This window comes from Amyelois transitella, chromosome 5 (genome assembly GCF_032362555.1).
Source record: "Amyelois transitella isolate CPQ chromosome 5, ilAmyTran1.1, whole genome shotgun sequence".
In the NCBI taxonomy this organism is placed as follows: Eukaryota; Metazoa; Arthropoda; class Insecta; order Lepidoptera; family Pyralidae; genus Amyelois; species Amyelois transitella.
Window position 1 is genome coordinate 4,990,582 of NC_083508.1, and position 23,404 is coordinate 5,013,985.

The 23,404-nt window shown below is 36.5% G+C and overlaps 3 protein-coding genes across 5 annotated transcripts; 2 read left to right on the forward strand and 1 right to left on the reverse strand.

Moving 5' to 3' along the window:
• Positions 1-1,612: 1,612 nt before the first annotated feature.
• On the forward strand, positions 1,613-9,314 carry LOC106139118 (uncharacterized). Of its 2 annotated transcripts, none has more exons than XM_013340489.2 (10): positions 1,613-1,851; positions 2,102-2,336; positions 3,128-3,219; positions 4,121-4,244; positions 4,687-4,853; positions 5,060-5,315; positions 6,131-6,352; positions 6,609-6,746; positions 7,019-7,428; positions 7,592-9,314. In XM_013340489.2, exons 1-10 carry the CDS (start codon positions 1,741-1,743, stop codon positions 7,829-7,831), a joined length of 1,995 nt encoding a protein of 664 aa, XP_013195943.1. In that variant the 5' UTR covers positions 1,613-1,740; the 3' UTR covers positions 7,832-9,314. The 2 variants fall into 2 exon arrangements, with proteins under 2 accessions (XP_013195943.1, XP_013195944.1); XM_013340490.2 differs by having other exon boundaries at positions 4,717-4,853.
• On the reverse strand, positions 9,300-10,759 carry LOC106139070 (intraflagellar transport protein 20 homolog). 2 transcript variants are annotated; one of them, XM_060954956.1, is made up of 3 exons: positions 10,602-10,759; positions 10,309-10,460; positions 9,300-9,827 (listed from the first exon to the last, which is right to left on the reverse strand). In XM_060954956.1, the coding sequence occupies exons 1-3, from the start codon at positions 10,723-10,725 to the stop codon at positions 9,711-9,713; spliced, it is 393 nt and encodes a 130-aa protein (XP_060810939.1). In that variant the 5' UTR covers positions 10,726-10,759; the 3' UTR covers positions 9,300-9,710. The 2 variants fall into 2 exon arrangements, with proteins under 2 accessions (XP_060810939.1, XP_013195863.1); XM_013340409.2 differs by having other exon boundaries at positions 10,309-10,463.
• A 766-nt stretch (positions 10,760-11,525) lies between these two features.
• On the forward strand, positions 11,526-23,283 carry LOC106139084 (spatacsin). Its single transcript, XM_013340442.2, has 15 exons — positions 11,526-11,808; positions 12,045-12,459; positions 13,287-15,163; positions 15,570-15,755; positions 16,014-16,208; positions 16,469-16,751; positions 17,239-18,171; positions 18,265-18,425; positions 18,784-18,945; positions 19,134-19,667; positions 20,235-20,432; positions 20,768-21,142; positions 21,437-21,582; positions 21,918-22,064; positions 22,481-23,283. Exons 1-15 carry the CDS (start codon positions 11,629-11,631, stop codon positions 22,551-22,553), a joined length of 5,865 nt encoding a protein of 1,954 aa, XP_013195896.1. The 5' UTR covers positions 11,526-11,628; the 3' UTR covers positions 22,554-23,283.
• Positions 23,284-23,404: the final 121 nt, after the last annotated feature.

The window sequence follows — 23,404 nt, forward strand, 5'->3', positions numbered from 1 at the left end:
TTTACTCATCCACGCATTTTTGTGATTTTTTCCTTTCCTTCTTCTACTTACACCACACACTTCAACAGCTACTTTCACAATTCTTTTTTTAAATTCCTTCCATCCATCTTCAATATCGCTCATTTCCTCTAAATCTTCAAATTCATCCTTCAGTCTATTAATATACTTCTTACCTACATCCAATTTTGCTAAATATTCAACTAATTCATAGGACATATCAATCTCTGTTCAGACGTGATGGACTCACTATCACTTGTAGCACTAATGGAAATCGTCTATACTAATTTTCTTTTTCAATTTTGGTTTATTTTTCTTGGGCGTAGAAAATATAGGTGACTTCTTAGCTTCTCTTTGAATTTTCATTAAGGAAGACCGAAATAGGTATACCTAAAACATTTGAGTAACTAGTAATAAACACCTTTATATCTAAACAATAAGCCAATTTTCTTTACCCATACCTAAAGTGACCATACGTCCCGCTTTCGGCGGGATTGTCCCGCTTTCGGCGGGATTGTCCCGCTTTCAGGCTGCCTGTCCCGCTGTCCCCAGCAAGAGCAAAAATGTCCCGCTTTTGCAAACAAACTAAATTTTTATGCTTATTTTATATCAACATTGCACTCAAATCTCGCTGACGAGAACAGTCAGTCAAAAATACTAAATGTACAGACAAAATATTTTTGCTGTTTTATTATATGTATATATAATTATTCATAATTAACTTATATATTAAGTATATAGAATATTTTTTTATTTACTTATGTACAAAATACTGAAAGCGTCCCGCTCTGACGCAAAAAAAATGGTCACTTTACCCATACCTATCAGTTATATTGACAACTGTTTCGGTGATGTTTTTAGGGGAATATAACTAATCCCTCGGACGTTTTCGTTGACAAATATTTGAATACATTGTGAATTATTTTTTTTTCATGGCAATGGATGGTCTTCGGCTTTTAAATTTAGAAAAAACTTATAAAAGCACATTTACAAAAATACATCAGTTTGACAGATATAGACCGTTGGCATTTGTAGTAAGTGTTGCCAGTGCAAGAAATTAGTTCAATTTGGTTTCCGCAACATGGCGAGGTTTTTTATTTTTTTGGTCAGGCTTTAAATGTCATAAGATCTCTTACGTCTTTTTTCCATAAAACAGAGCCCAATATCTGTCAAAAATATTGAACTGAGATTCAATTAGGCTTTCCTTTCCTTTGATACACCTTCATGGGAAGAAAAGCAGCTGGCACACACTATATTTTTTTCCCCTGACAGACCAACGTGGAAACTTATTTTATGTGTGAATAAAGTGTACTTTTTCCTTTAGTCACCTTTTAAGACATCCATGGGAAAGAGATGGAATGGTCTTATTCTATTTAAGTACCGGAAACCATATGGTGAAACAATGAGAAATAGAAAAAAAGAATAAAACAATAAAAAAGATAGTAGAAATAAAAAAGAAAAAATAATATTAATAGTAAATTTCACTATTCTAAAAAGACATGGACGGTAAATAACCGTCCCATCTTCGCCAAAGCCTCTATTGTTTATGCCCCATGTTTAGAATGACCTTGTCTTGTCAGTCTATACTTTATTATAGTATTGTAGTAGATTATGGCAACACCATACAATTACGGTACGGCGGTTGATTGACTTGTCTCTGTTAGCTTGCCGCCTGCGCGATTTTCGGGCATTTCGCGCCTCATTCGTATAATTTTAAGTTAATTATTTATCGAACATTCCAAAATGGGTGCATATTTATCAGAGCCTGTTACTGAAAAAGTGTCAAGCGATGAATCAAACGATAGATTAGAATGCGGTGCTAGCTCCATGCAAGGATGGCGTGTCAATCAAGAGGTACCGATTATTTGTTTCGTTATTTATATATGTGACTTGATATAACATGCTATAAACGCATTTAATTGTTTACTGTATAATAATCTGCGTTGCAATATTACTGTTAAAACAATATTGTAAACGAACCCCATTGTTCTATTCGCTACTGGTTGTTGAGAGTTTGTAACCTGAATGAACTATGTTCGTTCAAAGGTAAATTAGCTTCCCCGTTATATTACTTATCTTACTTATTTCCATATTGTGGTTTTAGGATGCACATAATACAATTTTGGATTTTGATGAACAAACATCATTATTTGCTGTGTACGATGGTCACGGCGGCGCCGAAGTAGCCACCTATTGCTCGCAAAATTTGCCAAATTATATCAAAAATACAGAAGCATACAAGAGTGGCCTATTAGTTAAAGCTTTGGAGGATGCTTTTCTTGGATTTGATGAAACCATTGCTACAAAAGAGGTTATGGATGTACTCAAAGAATTAGCAGGTGTGTATCTACTTTTAAAATATTATGTCAACATAGTTTTTTATTTAATAAAAAATATCTGTTACCTTTTCCGTCATCTATGTATGAGCAGGGTGGAATAGATGTTTTGTAGAGGACAAAAGAATGAAACAATCAAAAATTCTCAAGCTTTGGCAAAGTTAAGCAGGCATTCTGCTAAAACTTACTGGATTAATATTTCAATCAGTCATATTGTCGTTAGTAGCTTTTGATGCTGACAGCTGAGTTTGCAGATTATATACACATAGCAGAAAGACATGTGGTGTTGAAGTCTGCTGTTATTCTATCATGGTTATATGTATATGGATATTGAAAGCACATAATCTTTGGTCCACAGACAGATACAATTATTCCATCACATTAGCATGAAAGACCAGATGAAAATTAGTATTTTTCATATTTATCTATTTCTACTGTGATATTTTATCATATTAATAATTGAAAAACACAAAAGTAATAAAATATTTTTTCCTTGCCTATCCCTTAGAGAGTATAGGCGATTCGGCTCTGTACAAACGTATATACATATGTACATACATATTATCATGTCTATATACCTTGCGGGGTAGACAGAGCCAACAGTCTTGAAAAGACTGTAAGGCCATATTCAAATAGTGACAGGTTGCTAGCTAGTATATAAGTCTCACCCTTAGTCACCTTTTACGACATCCATGGGAACGAGATGGAGTTGTTCTATTCTGGGAACCACATGGCACTTCTGCCTCTGTCCATAGCAATTATTTTTGATTTATCTAATGTTTTCCTACTTTTAGGTGAAATAAATCCTCCTGGACCGAGTGACAATGAGCAATCTGATGATGAAAATGTCAGTAATCTATATCAAGAGGCACATCTTCCACTACAGGTTTGTTAAAATTCCGACTTGATATTTCATCATTCCCTTGGTGATGGACTCATCATCCTCATTTTCTGGAGTGGAGCCCTGGAGCACTATCTTGGATTGAGGAAATCAAGATTTACACACAACAACTTGCATTTAAAATCCACAATCATCCCTGAGGAATCCATACCATTTGAATCTTGGTTGTGCAGTTGTATAAATGTGCAAAAAGCTTGAAATAATTTTGTAAATAAATCAAAACAATATGTTAAGTAGAATTGCTACTACCATAATTATTTAAGTTCATTTTGGAGCTCTCTGTGTCTCTTAATGATCAAGACCAAGATTTTGTTCAGTGTACAGATCATTCTATGCAATACATTTATATATATATAATATATATAAATGTATTGCATAGAATGATTTTGTTCAGTGTACAGATCATCAGTGCAGAAGAAGCGGTAACAAACTGCACTGCAGCATTTTCTTCAACAACGTCAACTTCACAATATTAAATTATACTTAGAATAGAATGTGGACGAGAGAATACATTGATTAATTTTATATATTTATGAGATTTAATATTGAAAAAAGAAAAATATATATATATATATATATATATATATAAATAAATATATATATAAAAATATATATATATATATATATTATGGATTGCCAATTTTAAAAAAAGATTTATGTACATATAATGTATTGCATAGAATGATCTGTACACTGAACAAAATCTTGGTCTTGATCATTAAGAGACACAGAGAGCTCCAAAATGAACTTAAATAATTATGGTAGTAGCAATTCTATATTTCTATATATTTATATATATATCATAGGCAAACATGTTCTCACTGAAAATAAGAAATACTTTTAACCAACCTTATCTATGTATATTTTCACGAAAATTTGTTAATAGGAGGTGCTAGCAAAATATGAGAACAAGCTTAGTACTCTGCACCGCGCCCGACTTGGTGACACGGCGACTCCATTGTCTCCTTGCCTGAGGGCTAAGAAGAACAATGATGAAGCAGGTGGCTCAGGTATATACTATTTTTTTCATTCATTGTTTTTTTTTGTGAAAAATAGTTTACATATTATAGAAAAATAGTAGCCTTACTTTACCTTGATGAGTACATTTAATTTTACGTTCGCATATATTAATTATCCTTAGAATCCTTCCTCAGAAAACACACTTTCCATCATTTCAAACAGGAACAAAATCCATCCACAATTTTCCGAAATTAGCACATTCATACAGACAGAGAAAATAGAGGAAATTTATAGTATTTTGTGATAAGCGGATTCCATTCGCAGATCACATATTCTGGTTAATTAGTGAAGAAAAGCACTGTCAGTGTGTGCCATCTGCTTCAAAATTTTAATTTTTGGTGCCAGTAGTATCGCTTATTCCTGAAAAGCTTTTTTTTAAAATAGCAGTTCACCATAATCTAAAATAAAAACAACATAATGTGATATAAACAGGTGCATCAAGTTCAGGGACTGTTGCCGCAGGTTCCAGTTTGGAGGTTCCCAGCGGTGCTTCCTCCAGTAAGAATGGAGAAGAAGTCAAGGTGGGCAACCCAGAGGAAGACACAGGAGGAGTATCTTCTACGAATTCCAACGAAGAGGACAAGGATCTGAATGGAGAGGTAAGTAGTAAAGTAGTTAAGGAATGGTAAGAGGAGGAGAGGTAAGTATAAAGTTGTTATTGCTGATTTTTATGAAAAGCATAATAAAGTTACTTTTTTGGTCTGGAGTAAAGAAATCAGCCGTCTTATATACTTTAAGATAGAGGTCGAAGGCCTACTCTTCCGGAACAAGATACATAAATAGTTCATATATTTTATTATTATAGGTTTCAACAAGTGAGCCTGATCAGAAAACCAAGGACCCCAAAGAGGTCACCAAACCATCACTGACAGCCCCCGATAGCTCGGGAGACAATTGCCATCAACCTGAGCAAAGTATGGATGTTAGTAAGGTGCCAGTAGCCGGCAATGGTGACGGATGCAATGGAGAAGTGTCGGACTCGAAACAGGCAGATGGCGAAGATAATAACATTTCTTCTTCCAACGGGTCGGCTACACCTGTGAAGAGTGGCAAAGGAAAAGGTAATTAAATATCTATTTTCAAATTATTCTCCAATAAATTTACTTCTCCATTCTCAGAGATAGCTCGCAAATTACATAAATTATCATTTTAGTAGCAGAATTGCATGAGGTCGAAAAATGAAGTGTTGATATTTTTTATAAAATATCGACACTTGATTTATATTATTTTTCTGTTCTTTGAGCTGTCTCAAGATTTATTAAAAACTAGCGACCCGCCCCGGCTTCGCACGGGTGCAAAATTCGGAAAAAATTATACATAAAAACCTTCCTCTTGAATCACTCTACCTGTTACAAAAAACCGCATCAAAATCCGTTGCGTAATTTTAAAGATTTAAGCATACAGACAAACAGACTAAAACAGCGACTTTGTTTTATACTATGTAGTGATATTTAATTTTTTTTTGTCACATCGCCTTGTTCTTAAATTTTATATTATCAAAACAATTAAAATATTTTGTTACTAATTGAAAAAATTTTTGAAGTTACATACATACATATGGTCACGTCTATATCCCTTGTGGGGTAGACAGAGCCAACAGTCTTGAAAAGACTGATAGGCCACGCTCAGCTTTTTTTTAAATTTTTGAACTTCACTCAATATTTTTAATGTTTTTAATTAAGAATTTGAGTATGTGGTGTTTACCTTAAATGGTTTGTACATTTAGCAATTAAATTATCATATTATGTATGTATAATACATACACATGTATGTATGGTATTATATCATGGATCAATGTAGCAAACAATGGTAGAACAAATAAAGAAAAAAAAGGTAGGTACTTTACAGAAAATAAAAAAGTTTTAAAATATTTCAGACAAAGTGTCTCCCGTGTCAAGTACAGACAAGCCGACGCCTGAGCGTCCAAAGAAGTCCAAACTCCGTCGTGCGGCCGCCGCTGTATACGAGTCTCTGTTGAGGCAGGCCTCCATGGAAGATGACGAGGAGAGTGACTCCAATGATGAAACCTTCGAAGGAGGCGAGATCAACTCCTCGGACGAAGAGAATGTTAATGGCGTTGAAGACTCTTCAAATGATGGTATATTTATTTGAGAAATGGATAAAAATTTGTTAGTCCCACATCCTAGATTGGGTGAATTAGGTTTTTTACACAAAGCGACTCCTATATGACCTTAACCTTTGAAGGGGAACCTGTCCCGTTAGATCACGTAAATGTATCCAGTTTCCTGAATTTGCAGCTTTCCTTACAATTTTATATACCGCACTGTGATTGAGCATTGGTTAGCAATGTTTAATTGTATTTATCTACTATTTTATTAATTCTGTGTTATAAGGTGAGGAAGAAGAAGAGGAGGAGGATGAGGAGGAAGGGGAGAACGACTCGAGTGACGAAGACGGAGAGGAGGATATCAGCATGGCGGAGGAGCCCGGAAATGATAGCGGATGCACGGCTGTTGTCGCACTGCTGAAGGGTAATTGTCGTATTTTGAGAAAATTTTTTTGCTTATATTGCAATAGTATTTGCGTCCAGTCAAACAAGATAGTGCTTTATTTGAAAGTCAGTATGTATTCATGTGACATTTCCTTTTACAAAAATATAAGAATGTCTTTGTAACATTGTATACGCACCAAATGTACACATAAATTGTAAAAGCAAAAATTTATATTCCTTTGGTTGTCGTGATATTGCCTCATATTCCTTTATCTTCAATTATCTTCAACTGAATATTAAATTTGTTCTTAGGAAATGAACTGTACGTGGCTAATGCCGGCGATTCCCGATGCATCGTCTGCAGAGAGGGCAAAGCCATAGACATGTCTATAGACCACAAGCCTGAGGACGCGCCTGAGCTCGAACGAATCACTAAAGCCGGCGGGAAAGTGTCCAACGACGGACGCATTAATGGTGGCCTGAACCTTTCGCGGGCAATCGGAGACCACTCCTACAAACAAAACAAAGACTTGGGCCCCAAGGAACAGATGATCACAGCACTGCCAGATGTCAAAACACTAACAATAGACCCTGAAAAAGATCAGTTCATGGTACTGGCTTGTGATGGAATATGGAACTTTATGTCTAGTCAAGATGTCTGCGATTTTGTACTGCCCAGACTGGTTGAAGGCAGAGAAAGGCTATCTCAGATATGCGAAGAGGTTTGTACTTAATGGGTGAAAAATATATCTTTTATTATTTCAAAGGATTAGAAACATTTCTTTTTTTAAGCAGTTGTTGATACATTTTTGTGGAAATACTCTTTTTCAATAATTTTTTGAGAATAGCCAAATTATGAGTTGTAAATTATGTTCTTTTTCGCAGATGTTCGACCGCTGTTTGGCTCCAAGTACAATGGGCGACGGAACTGGCTGCGACAATATGACAGCCATCATAGTGCGGTTCAAAGGTGGCGTTATAAGCGAAGTGGGCCAGCATTCCACTGCAGAGGGATCAAAGAAGCGAGTGGCTGAAGAGGAACCAAGCGTGGATGATCAGCAAGACACCAAGAGGCAAAAGGTCGATGACCCCTTATCTAGTTCAGTAGTGACGTCGAGTGTGTAAGGCCTGAAGTAGGTTAAGGACAAGCAGTGTTCAAGCCACTCATAGTATTGTGAAATGTTTGGTGAAGACTAATCTATTATGGCTAAGCGGGAATATCAGTTTGATATTTTGAGTGAGGGTTTACCATCATTTCTATTGAATTGAAGTTTCCATTTACATTTTTCTTGAGAGCCTCATTTTTCTTGCAGTGAGACTATTTTTTCATGTGTGCAAGGTTTGTAGGTATTGTAACTGCGCTGGCGTCGTTGACAAATATATTCCCTTTGAATGAGCCTTAAAATTAAAATTAAATATAGTGCTGGACTTTAGGAAAAACAAAACAGTTCAAAACAATTAAAATATTTGTGGTGCATCTTAAATAGCAAGACATTATATTTCTTATAATTGGATATATATGATAATCTAGGGCGCTAAATAATTACATATACTTGCATATTATTTAAACTTATCTCATTACCGGATTTAACTTATAAAATTATTTTGGAAATGTAGGCTGTTATGTAGGCTTGTCATAGGGGTTGCCTTATCAAGGTAAATTTCTTATAAGATATTTTGAATAGATTTTGCATCTGCTCTAACATGCAGCTGAAAGGGACGATGTTGTGGATAAAATTGAGAACTGAAGTCTTAGTATGTAAGCTGTAAATGTAAGAAACAAAATCATTTATCAATGGTTCGCTTTAGAACATAAGATGATCACATATTTTTTGTAGAGGAACCCCAGTTTAATTTAATTTATTCTTAACATCTATGCAGTGTCTGTATCTCATATGCTTTCCTTATTAAATTCAATTATCTAAAAATAATGAAAAAATATTGTGCCATTACGTGAATGTTAAATTCTTTACATAGCGACGAACAAGGGTAGAAAAACCCTTATGTTTGAATTTAGAACATTGTTATTGTTTTGTATACAAACTAGCTTAACAGTTTTTCTACTCTTTTACGTCACAAAAAGACCTTTTTTCCGTGTTATTTGGCAAGTATTATTTCGTAAAATGTATGTGCATGTTTGCGGATTCGCCAGTAAAAAGCGTTGTCTTTTGTTATTATTGAATTGAATCTATTATTTTAATTTTGGTTGACGAGAAGGATGTTGTTTCATCTTTCATTTATGTATCGAAAAAAGTAAATTGAATGTACTTATTTTGTTCAATTAAATTAAAAAACATGTGACATTGGTTAGAATTAAATATTTTTTCAATGAATGTGACATTGACTTGTTCCTTACATAAGAATAAAAACATTGTAATCAAGGGAATGAATGTATATTTCAATAATTTATCCGTGTTACTCTGTAGTAATAAGTAGTTATATTTTTATAAACACCGGTAATTTTACTTTTACTTGCTTAATAATTTTATTTCCAATTCCGTTTAGATAACATACAATTACTCAGGGAAACCTATTAATTTACAAACAGATAAGTAACTTTCTCTTTTCAATGTGTGTTTCGATGAAAAATACATTTTTACAGACTGTATTTCTATTCTTTTATTTTTTAAAGCTTAATAATATAGCGTGTACTTGTACATCAAAATGTATACCATCATCCTGCTAAGGAAATTGTTGGTAAAAAAGTATCTATAGTGTGTCGATGTGGTGATAGTCTCAGTAGAATCCCTAAGATTTCATCTCATTTGCGTGCTTCATGGGGAGAAACCCGGCTTAGACCACAATCCAGGATAGATCACGAATGGATAGACGAATCACGAATGGAGATAAAGAGGGAGGATAAACCTTGTCAATATTCGTAAATAATGCGGCAGATGTGGGCAAGGCAGGTCTTTAGGGGTGGCCCCATTCTTAAGTGCAGGAACCAATATATAAATTAGTATATTTATCAGTTTATTACGTTATATTTATAAATATAATTTGTTTATCTAAGTTGTGTGAGATATTCAATTGTCTCCACTTGAGTCGCCTCGAGGATTTGCAGCGCATCATATTCACTATCCAGTTGCTCTAGAATCACAGTTTTGTCGTTTATTTCAGCCTGTGGAAAAAAATAAGACCAATTTTCTACATATGAATGGAAGTAATTTAATAACCTATAAAAATCGCTTTTCCTGAATGTTTGAATTTAACTACACTATCGGCTGAAGCGGTTTCTGAAGGACTGCGTTGCTGAACTTGAGCCTTATGTTTAACCAATAAAGTTCAAATTCGGTATTATGCTCGGAATGTAATTTGATTTAAGTTCTCAGAGAATATAATAACTTTGTGGTGTCATAGAGGTCAGCTTTAAAAGTAGGTAGGTGGGCTCTGTTTTGATGGCGATTAAAGTATGCGTAAATCGTTGCCTTAACTCGTCTTCCTTCCAGATAAGGCTTGCTTTTGACACGACATCTTTCTTGTCCTGTATCTCGGATTAAGGGTGAAAGGTAATGGCCGATGAAAAGAGTGACACCAACGTGCATCAAGTGTGTTTAAATTAATATTTTCGTTCTTTGAGCCAGTGGCCAATATTGACCTACCTGCAATTTCGCCTGTTCAGATTCTCGTTCTTTAGCTATAGATTTAAGGTGGTTTGTCGCACCTATTGCAGCCATCTTCTGCTTTTCTACATTGTCACCCAAAGCCGTCAACATTTCAAGCAGCGAGTTTACAGTTTTCTTGAAATCCTGTACTTCTGCAAAAATAAAAGGGAGTGGGAAATTATAGCCCGCCAACCAAACTGACGATAAGTTATAAGAGATAACTAGGGAATAATAATAGCTAAATCATTTCTTTATACAGGGTCCATTGCTCGTGCAGGATGATACGAAACTTGTTTCATAATCTTTACAGGTATTTTTCACATCTTCTGTTTCCTTGAGGACGGAAGCCTCTAACACCCTTATTTTATTGATATCATCGTAAAATAAATGTGCTTTCTGTAATTCTTCCGCCATTATTTGCAAAGATGAAGTTGTAGTTGTTGATTCAGCGGGGAACTCTCGTGGTAAGATATGGATTGGGTGTCGTGTCGTTGCTTAGCAACACGTTGATGCGCTTTCACATATCTACCAACGCCACCTCCGCTTGATTTTCTTCATCAACATTTCTCATCCTGAGGATCCGTCAGAAACATAATTTTTGTTTTGAGCATGGTTTTGAGTCACAGATTTAAAAACATTACATTTTGAGGACATTTTTTCCATTGGCATGGCATGTTCAATAAACCGTGTTTAGAAGAATACCATAAAATTATTGAATTAAGATTTCCCATTTAGATTTAAACACGTTTCCTGTTTCTGGATTCTTATTCAATACATATTAGTGTGGTTCCCGGCACCAATACAAAAAAGAATAGAACCACTCCATCTCTTTCCCATTGATGTCGTAAAAGGCTACTAAGGGATAGGCTTACAAACTTGGGATTATTTTTTAGGCGATGGGCTAGCAACTTGTCACTATTTGAATCTCAATTCTATCATTAAGCCAAATAGCTGAACGTGGCCATTGAGTCTTTTCAAGACTGTTGGCTCTGTCTACCCCGCAAAGGATATAGACGTGACCATATGAATGTATGTTTTGTTAGGTAATAGAAATTAAAGTGAAACTGTTTTTCTACTGTAACTGCTTTACTGTACGTTATGTCGTGTATTGCTTTCTGCCGTAAAAATATTTTTGATCCATCAATGCCAAAAGTTGTTAATATTGTAGACAAATTGACTCAACTTGTCAATGTCATTGTGTAAATAAAAGTTCATTGTTCGATTCGAAGTGTGCAAAAGGAGAAAATATTGTAACTTATTTATCGTGAATATCAGGCACTATTATCTTGAAAGATTCATGAATACTCAAAACCACAAATGATGGAGGGCCTGACACATAATGAGAAGATCATTTGGTCTTGTTGGGAAGATAAATCCCCTAGAGATGTAGTTCGAGAGGCGGCGGCCAAGGGTACTCATATAAACTTGGCTGTAAAATATTTGATGGCATTTAATTCATGGACAGAAGTAACTGCAAGGGAGTGGTTCTTAGCTGAGGTAAGAAAGACGAGAAAAATTCATAATTTGGGTCCCCTTACGAAGAAGACATTAACATTTAACAGAAGTAGGTATTCGAATAAATATTTACTTAGGCGTAAACATTGATAAGTTAAGTACCTTCCTATACTGTTGTTTGAACTGACAAAAGTGATATAGGTACCCGCGATACTTTGTACGTTTTCAATCATGCCTGGTTCTGCTTATTTTGATAGTTTTATGTTGTTTTATTTCAGGTGAAAGCATGGACTGTACAACTTTTGATGAGAAAACAAATATTCAAAGTACTGCATATATTGGAAAAAGTTAAATTGAACCCTGAAGATCATTTGATGACTTTAGCTGAAGCTTCTCCTGATATAGAATATAGAGATTTTATTGTTGACAATATTGAAAAGATATCAAAGAATATTGCTCCCCATAACTTAGACAGATGGATTAATTTCAAAAAACATTGGAATCTATTGAGACTCCTTGAGAAATCTTTTGAAGTTGATGGAAAGTTCAAACAGAATAAGGTGTTTGGTGCTGGAAAAAATAGGTTTATTGTGAATGAGAGTGAAATTAAAGCATTGACTGTTGAAAAGATTGAAAAATATCCAGTGGATTGGAAATGCAAAATAGCTACAGCACTATTTTTTGACTCTTTTGGTGAGTGTGATATTCAAATGATTCTAAATGAAAAGTACATCTTTATGTCTTCACAACAGAGGTTGCAACTACCTCTGCCAATATGATTTGGGGTCTGAGATATGCTTTTCAAAATTTCCCCTTTCACTTGTCTGGTCTTCATTCTATGTTTAGTGATATCAATCTAATTTTTCTTTGATCTGATCCTTCTGTCTGTGCCAGGCACCAAAGCGAAAACATTGTTCCTGAGCATAGCCTTCCACAAGTTTGTTCTGCATCCTGGGTATTATTGTGGTTGGTGGTACTGGTTGTTGATTTATAAAGTCAAATGTATTCTTATTGCATATAATTTTATTAATATCACAGAAAAGTACTGGAAATATTAAAAAAAAATATGTTTATAAAAGGAAACTTCCCCAAGTGCTTCTGCAAAAAGGTGTCAATTTGTAACAGCTTATCAGCTGCTTATAATTGTAGTTCCATGACAAGAACATGGTGCTCTTCGGTAAGACTGTCTCCTGGGAATGCAATTTGTAGCATAAGTAGTAGCGCTTGTTTCTTATTCTTAACTGCCAAGAACCACACTGTGCATTGTTTCTTTATATATCCTATCCTCCTACAGGGTTTTAAGTGCCGTGCCCATAACCAACATGTATACCCTAACACTAATTATCCTAAATGATTATCTGCATTAATAGGATGCCTAATGTGTATTATTTAGCGAAGCTTCGACCGATGTGTGGAGTTGATGCTCATCAACATCATTTACAATAATGTTGTCAACTGCACCCATCACATTTCTTAAGAAGGAGGTATTAATTATTAATTGACATAATACATTGTTTTAGAATTTACATTGCTGGAGTTTTCATCACCACAAGAAGTGTGGAATCATTTATTAGAACAAAATAAAGCTATGATTCTAGTACGTTGGATCAATGTTCAAACATCAGAGGTCGTGCGGGATTTGAATGCAAGATACAACTTCTTTAATAATGAGGGCTTTGTGAAGAAGTTTTTAAATGTTGACACAAAAGGTTTTAACAATGAGATTCTTGAGAAATTGGATAACATTTTTAGAACTTGGGCTATTACTGATGAAATGATACAATCTGTTGCAAAAAGTAATTGCTTCCCTTACACTAAAATGTGTATATACGACACATTGTGCTCATATGGTATTGTTAATGGCGATGAGCGTAATAATCTGTATCAGATCATATCAAGACTCACCAGAACTCAAAACTTAAGACTTATCGACGATATATTTTCTGAATCATGTGCAACAGTCACTAAGCAACAATTTTATGTCGCGTTGGCCAAGTATTGTGTCAAAAATAAATTATATAAAGTTTTGACCATGTGCGTCGAAGGTCATATACTTGACACGGATTTGTCTGAAGTGGAAAAAAGTGCAAAGGAATGTATTGAATTGTGGCTATTATTTAAAAGTATCGAACAAACTTCAGATCGTCAGAGTCATGTTGTACCCGTCTATAAGACTTGTGAACAAATAGCCCATGATAATATTGACGATTACATATGTTCTAACCCACAGTTAATTCTTGGAATGATTCTACTTGAGGACAATGCAAAGTTATTTGACATATTCTCCAATGAGGAGTTCTTGAACTTTAAAGACTTTAATTTACCAAACAAAGGGTATAAAGATAAGTTGCCTTATTTGTACAATGTTTATAAAAAGTACAGTGATTCGAAACAAAAGTATGATACTAAAGATGTGAATGTCTACCAGTTGTTGTCAGGGTACCGTGGTCTAGATGTATCTAAAATATTTGAGTTTCAGTTGATAAATCAAAACACAAAAAGTCTTTTGACTGATAAATCAGACAGACGTAGTTTGGGAAGTTTGTTGGCTAATGATGTTGATATAAACTCTGCTAGTATAAAAGCCTTGTCCCAGAGAAGCATGGATTTGCCTGACTTTTCTAATGAAAAACTAATGAAAAGATATGGTTATGTTGCAAAGTTAAGTCACGCTTATTATTTGAAACAGTATCGACCATGTAATGCGAGTCAGGCATTTTTAGCACAGCAATATTTGACTTACAACAGGCTTCAAGAGAAGAGCATAAAGAGTGCATGTTGTGAAGCGCACGCTCTCGCTCTACAAAATTGGTTTGATCCTGCAATGACCGCGTGCGCGATTTCATTTGTTGCGATGATCGGTTGCAATCCCACACGGTGCAGAGTCCATATGTCGGCAGCTAATATGATGAGGGGCTACCTGATCGGACATAAAGACGTATCTGATGTTGAAGCAAACAAGATTATCAATGATTTTATGGCTAGACTTATACAAAGTAATGATGAGGCCGCAAGAGATATACTACAGCATCTGGAGGAGATGACAATGTTTAGGCTTCAGGAACAATTTAGTTCAGATGGAAAAGTTGACATGGCACTGGTACTGTATGAATCGCAAACAATGGTGAAATTTGCCATCTTGCACGATCTACCACTTCCAGAGATGCTTTTGAAAGAATTCATTAAATCTAACTCCTGGTTCAATTTTCTATTGTTTGGCGACGTCTTCCGATATCCATTGACTCAGATGTTACGGTTGTCTCAGGAGTTTGAAAACAAAGCATACGCAGAGCACTTAAAATACATAATGCTGCATCGAAACTCTGAGGAGGGTTCCGATAAGTCTATATCTAGTAATGGGCAAAGAAAAATATCAAGAATCAATTCTTCGGATACCGTAAGTATAATATAACAGTAATGTTGTTTTTTTTCCCTAGGGTTTTCAAATTTAATGTAACACTAGCTAGGTGATAGCACACAACGTCTTCTTCTTCCTTCTGGCTTAAGTCCCGGTTGCATCCTCACCTCTGGAGAGGAGCCTGGGATATGCCTTGGACCCTCCAGTTTGGGTGAGTCAGGTTTTAACACGAAGCGACTTCTATCGCACCTATATACACCTTTGCAGGTAAACCTAACCTGTTTGGGATCCATTGTTTCAGTTTCGTCACGATGTATTCGCAGGTAATTAACGTGTGTACCAATAGGCGTGTACGCATCTTAAAAATAAACTTACTTACTCTACTCACTACTCACCTTAATACCTCCAAATAATTCTAATTTCAAATTCAAGCTGTAACTTTCAGAGCCCGTGTCACAGTTCCCACAGTAGCTCGCTGTCGTTCGAGTTTCCCAGTAGCTCGGTGATGGGCTGCGAGCTGTGGGAGGTGGCTGCGGCCTGCCACGGCCCGGACGACCCCCCCGCAGCTTTATTGAGAGCCGCAGACCTTTACAGGGAGCCTTTACTTGTCCTCATCGCCAGTTGTTATGAGGTTCGTGTTTTTTTTTATTATATGTATTATACCTTCTCTCAATTCTATTCCAAAAGTTTGAATGGCAGATGTCATTTGGCATTAAACTTATCTGTTGTTCATTCCTTAAATGCAAGAAGTAAATAAAGTATGCTATAAGACATATTCAACATCATTGTTATAAATTTTACTATTGTAGCAACATTTCTCTAGTAGAAATGGCCTTTCATTATTCAACTTATTTTTTTTGATTTTAAATAATCAGTATTATCCCTGCAGCCGAACGCTGTAGACGTGCTATGGGTGCACTGGATCCTGTGCTCGCTGGGTCAGAGTGCGCGTGCGCAGTCAGTGCTCGCATGGGAGATGTCTCAGCAGCAAGTGCCTGCGCAGCAGTTCCAGAGGGTCGCAGAACTCTGCCTATCAGAGGGCTACGTCAATACGTTGCATGAGTCCATGCTTATATTTATGCCGGTAAGTGATGTTTTTAATAGAATGCCAAAGTAAGATCAGAACTTTTTTGAAATTTTGATTGTTTGATAAAATAAGATTAATTACGTTGTAAATATAACAGAACGGTTAGGCGAACACCGGACTTCGAAGCATTGTTGTCGAGGATGCGACCGAGAACACACAATAAGATATAGATAAGAGAGAGAAATATCACAAAGAACATATTCCAATATCATGGCCACAAGCACAGCTTTACTATTAAAAAAAAAACTGTGTTTTAGGAAAGTCCACTCACACTACTGACTTCGTTTCTTCACCGATGCATCCGTCTTAGGAATTTCGACCCTGATACGGTGAAGCTACTGTCAAGTTTTGTCCAGCACTGTCAAAGGAGGTACAGTGTGGATGCTTCAGGCGTCACGTGGCAATTGTCCAAAGAGGCTTTGCAAAGAGTGGCAGTGTCCCTTGTGAAGATCGCCTTAACTCAAGGTTTTGATAGTGCCTTCCACCAAAGGGAATTTCTGAGGTGTTTGGCTGTAGCGGAATTCGAAAAAGGATTTGCGGGTGAGCACAATTTTACTTTTTACTTTTATAAAAAAGACTAGCTTTTATCCGCAGCTTCGCCCGCGCGAATTTAGCTCCACCTTCAAAGGAATACAGGTTTTTCGCAAATCCCACGAGAGTTATAATTTTTACCGGGATGAAATGTCCTAATCCAGACTCTTTATTATATAAATTTTAACAAGGTTAGTTCAGAAGATAAAGTAAGTAAAGTAACAAACAAACTAATTTTTGCATTTATAATAATAGTTTGGATTAGCTTTTGCCTGGTATCTAATTACGAAAGACATATTCATTCAAGACTGTTGGCTCTGGCTCTACCCCACAAGGGATATAGACGTGACTGTATGTATGCATGTATATTCATTTGATGCATTGAAAAGGGTATTCGAATCTGTTTGATGTAATCAGGAATAGAATTCCTACAACAGATCATTATTACTATTAAAAAGTCAAGTATAAATAGTCAAGTATATTTTCTCTTTTACAGTACCTACACCCAACTTTATAACTCTTTACGAAATTCTGCAAATATCCATGGAGACTTCATTAGTCGTCAACATAACCAAAATGCTCCAGGACGACGTCAAAGAATATTTATCTGAATGCATCGAAATGTTCATAGCCAATGGTAACTACGAGGTCGCCATTAAAATAGCAAAATTAGCTAATCTTTCTGTGAACAATATTCTCAAAGCCGAATGGGCGTATAAATACGAAATGATGCTAATGAACGAAGACCTCACGGTACAAGACAAAGATTTAACACTCTTTATCACCCAATGCAGTGAAGCGTTTAAGAAAGCAGCTGTTACATTTGCCGATGCAACGGAACATCTAATAAGCCACGCGGAACGATTAACTGATGCCGTTCAACAATTCTACACCTATAGAATAATCATGAGTTGGTTTGAAGAAAACCTAGAATATGGTCGTAGAAGGGAAGAAATCGAGCACCGTATGTGGGGCGCCTATTTTCAAAGTGAACCCCAAAATGACGTGTTTCTTAACAGCTATCGAAGCACTTTGCATTTCATACTGAACGGGCAGAAAGATGCGAATTTATCGAGAAAAATCGGTCAGATAAATGTCGATAAACCATTTTCATCGACGTTGAGAGAGATCGAGGTTGAATCCGACGTTGTTAGCATCGAAAATGTCGTTATGTTGGAGGATCCTGAGGCCATAGACAATTGGAGGAAGGTCATGTACCAATTGTTGGAATTGAGACTGTTGGTAGACGCTTTTAGATTGTCGGCTTTGTTCAAGACGCCACCCGAATATAGGTACAGACCGCCGGCGTGTCCAGTGCAGATCATAAGGACGTGTCTGAAGCTAGCCGAGGGAACGTGCACGCCTTACGAATTGCCGCAAGAGTTGCGATTGGTGATTTCTGCGCCAACATTGCAAAATAGACTAACAGGTAATTTTTTCGCTCGTGTCGCTTCTTCAGACCATTTTTTATTTAAACAGTGCACTTGTAACTAAAATATAATGTTGTTTATACATATATCAGTCTCGGGCACGTCAGACACCAGCTTCGAAGAGCTAGTGGTGATTCAGGAGAAACAGGACAACGTCCCCGAGAGCTGCCACCTGGCGGCGCGCGAGGAGGCTGATCGTCTGGCTGCGCTCGATGCGCTCGGTGTGCGCAGTTCACTCGCCTTAGCGAAGCAGGTCTGTAACCTTGCTATAGTGTTACATTAACTGGAAATGCGGTTGAGTGTACGGCAGAAAGATATTTTTCTTCCTGCTGATGTTTTCCCGGTTACATCCTTAACCTCTAAGAATGGGGTGAGCCTTTTGACCATGATTCTGGATTCGGAAAGTCTTTCACGAGGCTCCAACCTCCGCAACCGTATTTCCTTAGTCGCCCTTTACGATATCAGACTTAGAATGCTTCTCTACGGGAACGACATGTCACAGTCAAAGTGTTACGTACGACGGATTGATACTGAGATGGAATGGTCCCATTTTAAAGTGCCTCACGGCACTAATTCACAGACACAAAGTATTTTTTTTTATTCCCTTGCAGATCGCCAGTTATTTTCGCATAGCGTTACAAATAGGTTGGGACTACACTTCTGTTTTAAAGTACCAAAATCGATCAGTGGATTTCATCAATCTCGTTAGCGGGCGGGCGAGGATGTCGCTCGCTAACCTTGTCTTCAGGACCTTCAACATACCTTCTAAGCAGGTAAGCAATAAATATTTTCATTCCTTATTTTGCTTGTTTGCTCATTTTCTCAAAAAATTGGCTCAAAAGCAACTTTTGATTAAAATGTACTGATTTAAGACAACAAAGTAATAGTTTACCATAATCTATATCTTTTGGAATCCAGACATCGCTGAATTTACGAAATTAATCATATATTTTTGAAACAGGTTGCCGAATATCTCTGCCGGGAAATGGTCGGAGCTATAATATCGCCGCACCTCGTGAAGACTTCAACTTTCAGGCAAAAGGAGCACTTTCAATACACTCTCTGGGGGTACACAATCAATTCGGACATAGAAATGTTTTTGAACATGCGCCCAGACGCCTGTAGCCACATTGGGAGATTGATACTCGATCATTTAATGGCTTTTCAGAAGATTTACAAAGCGACAAATCCGGTTTTACCTGAGAACGTTAATGATGATAGCCAATTAGATGTGGAGAATTTAATAGATGAAGATTATTTGAATGTAGAAGGGGATGAAGAGGAGTCGATTTTGACTGAAGAAGGAACTTTGATGTCGGCCGAGACTGAGTCGGTTTTTTCTGTTTCCACCGTGTATACGACTGGCATGAAAATGTCCCGCGAATCTAGGAGGAACCTGTTCGATATGATATCGAGGGGCAATGTCCACATTAGGTACGAAGTGAAGTCGAATGTAAGGAAGATCACTAAAGGCGCCAAATTGTCAACTAAACAGGTACGTATTTACTATTTTATAAAGTCTTAAAGTTACGTACATAAGTTTGAATGCTTAGTATGATCTTACGGTGATAGAAAACATCGCAATGCAATCTTCACATTCAGGCAACTGCAAGGTGGCGTCTTAATAAATAAATCTCGTATATGTATTCTGAAAGTTCTGTTCGATTACAGTAAGTTTGGTTATAGTTGCAAAGGCTGTGTGCAAGTGAAATAGGTATAATATATGAGAATTCAAATTCAAAAGTTTTTGTTTCATTATTATGGGACATGTCAGCATCACTTAATAATTGTTATATCTTTCGGTTTCACAACATTGGTTGACGTCAAACCAAATTACTTAAAATTAGGTTTACTGCCTCTTCCAAAGCGTCAGTGCAGAAGAAGCGGTAACAAACTGCACTGCAGCATTTTCTTGAACAACGTCAACTTCATGATGTTTTAGATTTAATCTTTTAAAGCAATGTATTTTACGTATACTGTCGGTGGGCCTATTCCAAATCCAAATAATAAATAAACGCTCAACCCTTTTGTGATTATGTCAATATGTTCCTTTTCTCCGTAGGTGAACATAATAAGCATCGAGTTGCTAGTGCTCGCACACGAGTGCTTCTCCAGCGCCTGCGACACGGAGGGCGTGGCGGTGGCGCTGCGGTCGGCCGCGGCGCTGGCGGCGCGCCTGCTGGCCGCGCGCTCGTGGCGGCTCATGGTGCGCCTGCTCACGGGGCTGGCGCGCTACACCGAGTGCGCCTACGTGTTCCAGGTGCGGCTACTAAAAATCACTACATAGTATAAAACAAAGTCGCTATTTTAGTGTGTTTGTCTGTATGCTTAAATCTTTAAAATTACGCAACAGATTTTGATGCGGTTTTTTGTAACAGGTAGAGTGATTCAAGAGGAAGGTTTTTATGTATAATAACATTTATAAATTTGCACCCGTGCGAAGCCGGGGCGGGTCGCTAGTAATTAATATAATTACTAAGAGACGCAACTGGAAATACGCAATGATGTTAAAACGTCACATAGATTAAGTACTTTTTAAATTTATCCATGACACATTTCTGCTAACACTTTCTCACTGGCTACATTGTCTTCCAGGCACTACGTGACAACCATCAGTTTGAGTTCCTACTAGGCCAGTTTGACTACATGCTCGGGCAACAACCCGACAAAATAGCGGAGTTCAAACAGGGCTTGCTGGACTTCCTCAAAACCCACTGCCCCGGCGATACAGACACGTACATAATGGTCGCTTTACATTTCAACATGTACGCAGAGGCGGCGCACGTGAAAAGGAAACAAGCGTTGAGTTTGATAGCGGATTTGGAGAAGATGGCGTTGGAAGCAGTGAAAAGGACTTCGAGGAAACCTTCTCAGCCGCAGTGGCCGCAGATACACGATAATGTTCCGACAAGGTCGCTGTTGGAGACTGCGTTGAATCATTGTACGGACGCCGCTGAGCTGTATTTACAGGTAATGATTATGCTCTCTACCTTACTGGGTCGAGTAAAATAGGAAGAAAGCTTCCGAAGTAAGGAAGATTTTATTTCAGGTTAAATATTTTGTTTATGGTGCATACTACTTATTTCCCAATTGGACGTGTCCGCTATTTTTAAAATAAGCAGAAGAATAATTTTATATTTAGTTCCATTTAGTGAACCTGTTGACGCATTTTAAAATAAAAATACATATGTAAATATTAGCAGAATGTTTTATTTATTATTCCTGAGTTTTTAAATTTTCAACACCTTTCATTTCTTCCTTCAGGGTGGCTGCACAGGCTTCGCAGGTGAAATGGCGACGTTGGCGCAACAAATAGCTCTACAGATGTCGCTGCTAAACGCTTCGCCCACGAGACTCATTCTCAATAGGAGCACGGAGCAGCTTTATAAACTAGTCAGCGAATATTTGAGGTTAGCAGTCTTCCGAATATGTAGAAGGGAAAAGACTGTTCTATGAACGTACGGCCCCAAACCCTTGAATAGATTTAGATAACAGCTTTAATGATAAAAGCATTATAGTGATATAGTTGGGATTTTCAGAAATTCAAGAAATTCGAAAATTTATTGAGTTTCTGCTATTAGTTCTATATACACTACTGTAAAATATTTTATTAATCTTTTTTCCATTGTTGAAACCAAGGTCCAAATTGTTATTATTCTCCTGTTATCTAACCAATACCACTTTTTTATCGACCTACATTGCCAAAAAAAAAAAAGCAATGTAATAAGTTTGTATTTACTTTCAGTTTTATGGAAGGCCTAGTTCTTCTGTCCGGTCGGTATGGGTCAGCGTGGCTCGAGTTGGCGTACCGCCGGGCACTCGGCAACGACCAGGCTTACCTCCGAGACATGGCTGCCTACCGGCCCGATGTGGCACACAACTTTCTGGCCAGGTATTTAATGTCGAATGTCACTAATTGTAAATCGTTCCCCGAAAAAGTCTTATATAGATAGAAACGACATATGAATCGACTTTAAGACCGTCGAGTATTGAGTTCTTTCTTTCTTTCTTTAATTTTTGCCTTGATTTGCTGTATGGGATATGTGTCCTTACTGAATTCGTAGCTGTTACGTTTACCGTGTAATATTATTGGTAAGATTTGGATTTTTTTTCCGTGGGTTGCCTCTGGATATTGCTGGTCCGCCATGTAGATTTTTGGTGTACTAGATGTAAGTGCTTTTATTTTTTTATCCACAGAAAAAGTACGTATAGGTAGTAGTAGTATATAGGTAGTCGAAGACGAAAGCTAAATTATACATACATATATCCAGTTTTGAAATGTACAGATATTAATCCACGTTTTTACAGATATAAAACGGAGAAAAACAAGACATCCGTATCGCAAGCGGCCATGACAGAACTGAAGAATCTTTGTAGATGATATCTGACTGAAATGAGAGGTTGCATTTTTGTTAAGATCTCTAATCGCATATAATGCTCATTGTTTAACGTTCCAAAGCTTATTTAAATGTAAAATTATATGAATTGTTATTATTAGCCCGGCTGAATAGATTTATTTAAAGAACAAGCCAAAGAAAAAGATTTTGTAGATTTTGCATGCTTCTTAACTATTAATATAAAAATTTGCTTCTTTTACATTAATTTAGACTGGGCTACTTTACTTTTTTATATTGTATATTATGACTATTATATTTCTATTATACTTTTATGGGCCTTCGCTATTTCAATGAGCGGAAAAGTGTCTCAGACTGAATAAAATACGATAAATAAGTTAAAATGCTAAATTTTCTGTACGAAGAGCTCATCATCAAACTCATGAGCATGAAAATCAAGCGCTAAATTATAATTCTATGTTTTTGCCAATTAAGCTGTTATGTAAATTTGGAAATCTATCTTAACTACTTTACTACTGAAAGTGAAGGCAGGGAAAAGTTTTGTTTGTTGTTTAATAACGTCCGCTCCTATTTTAGCGATAGCTCCAAATGTAATGTTATGTTAGAATTAAATATTATATAGCTCTAAGTGAATTAAAATAATATTTTTCAAAATGTTACAAAGCAATCTTTCGTTAAATTTTTTCGCTGTGATATTTTGAATTGACTGATGAATTAAATATCTATTTTTATATTCAAAATATATAATTGTGTAATCTCATAACAGTTTCATTTAAATTGCCAGTATAAAAAATAGTTTAATTTTTTAACAAATAAAAACCTTTTACCTGTTTAGCTGAATAGGGTTGTTCTTTATCCATTTGACTTTATTAATACA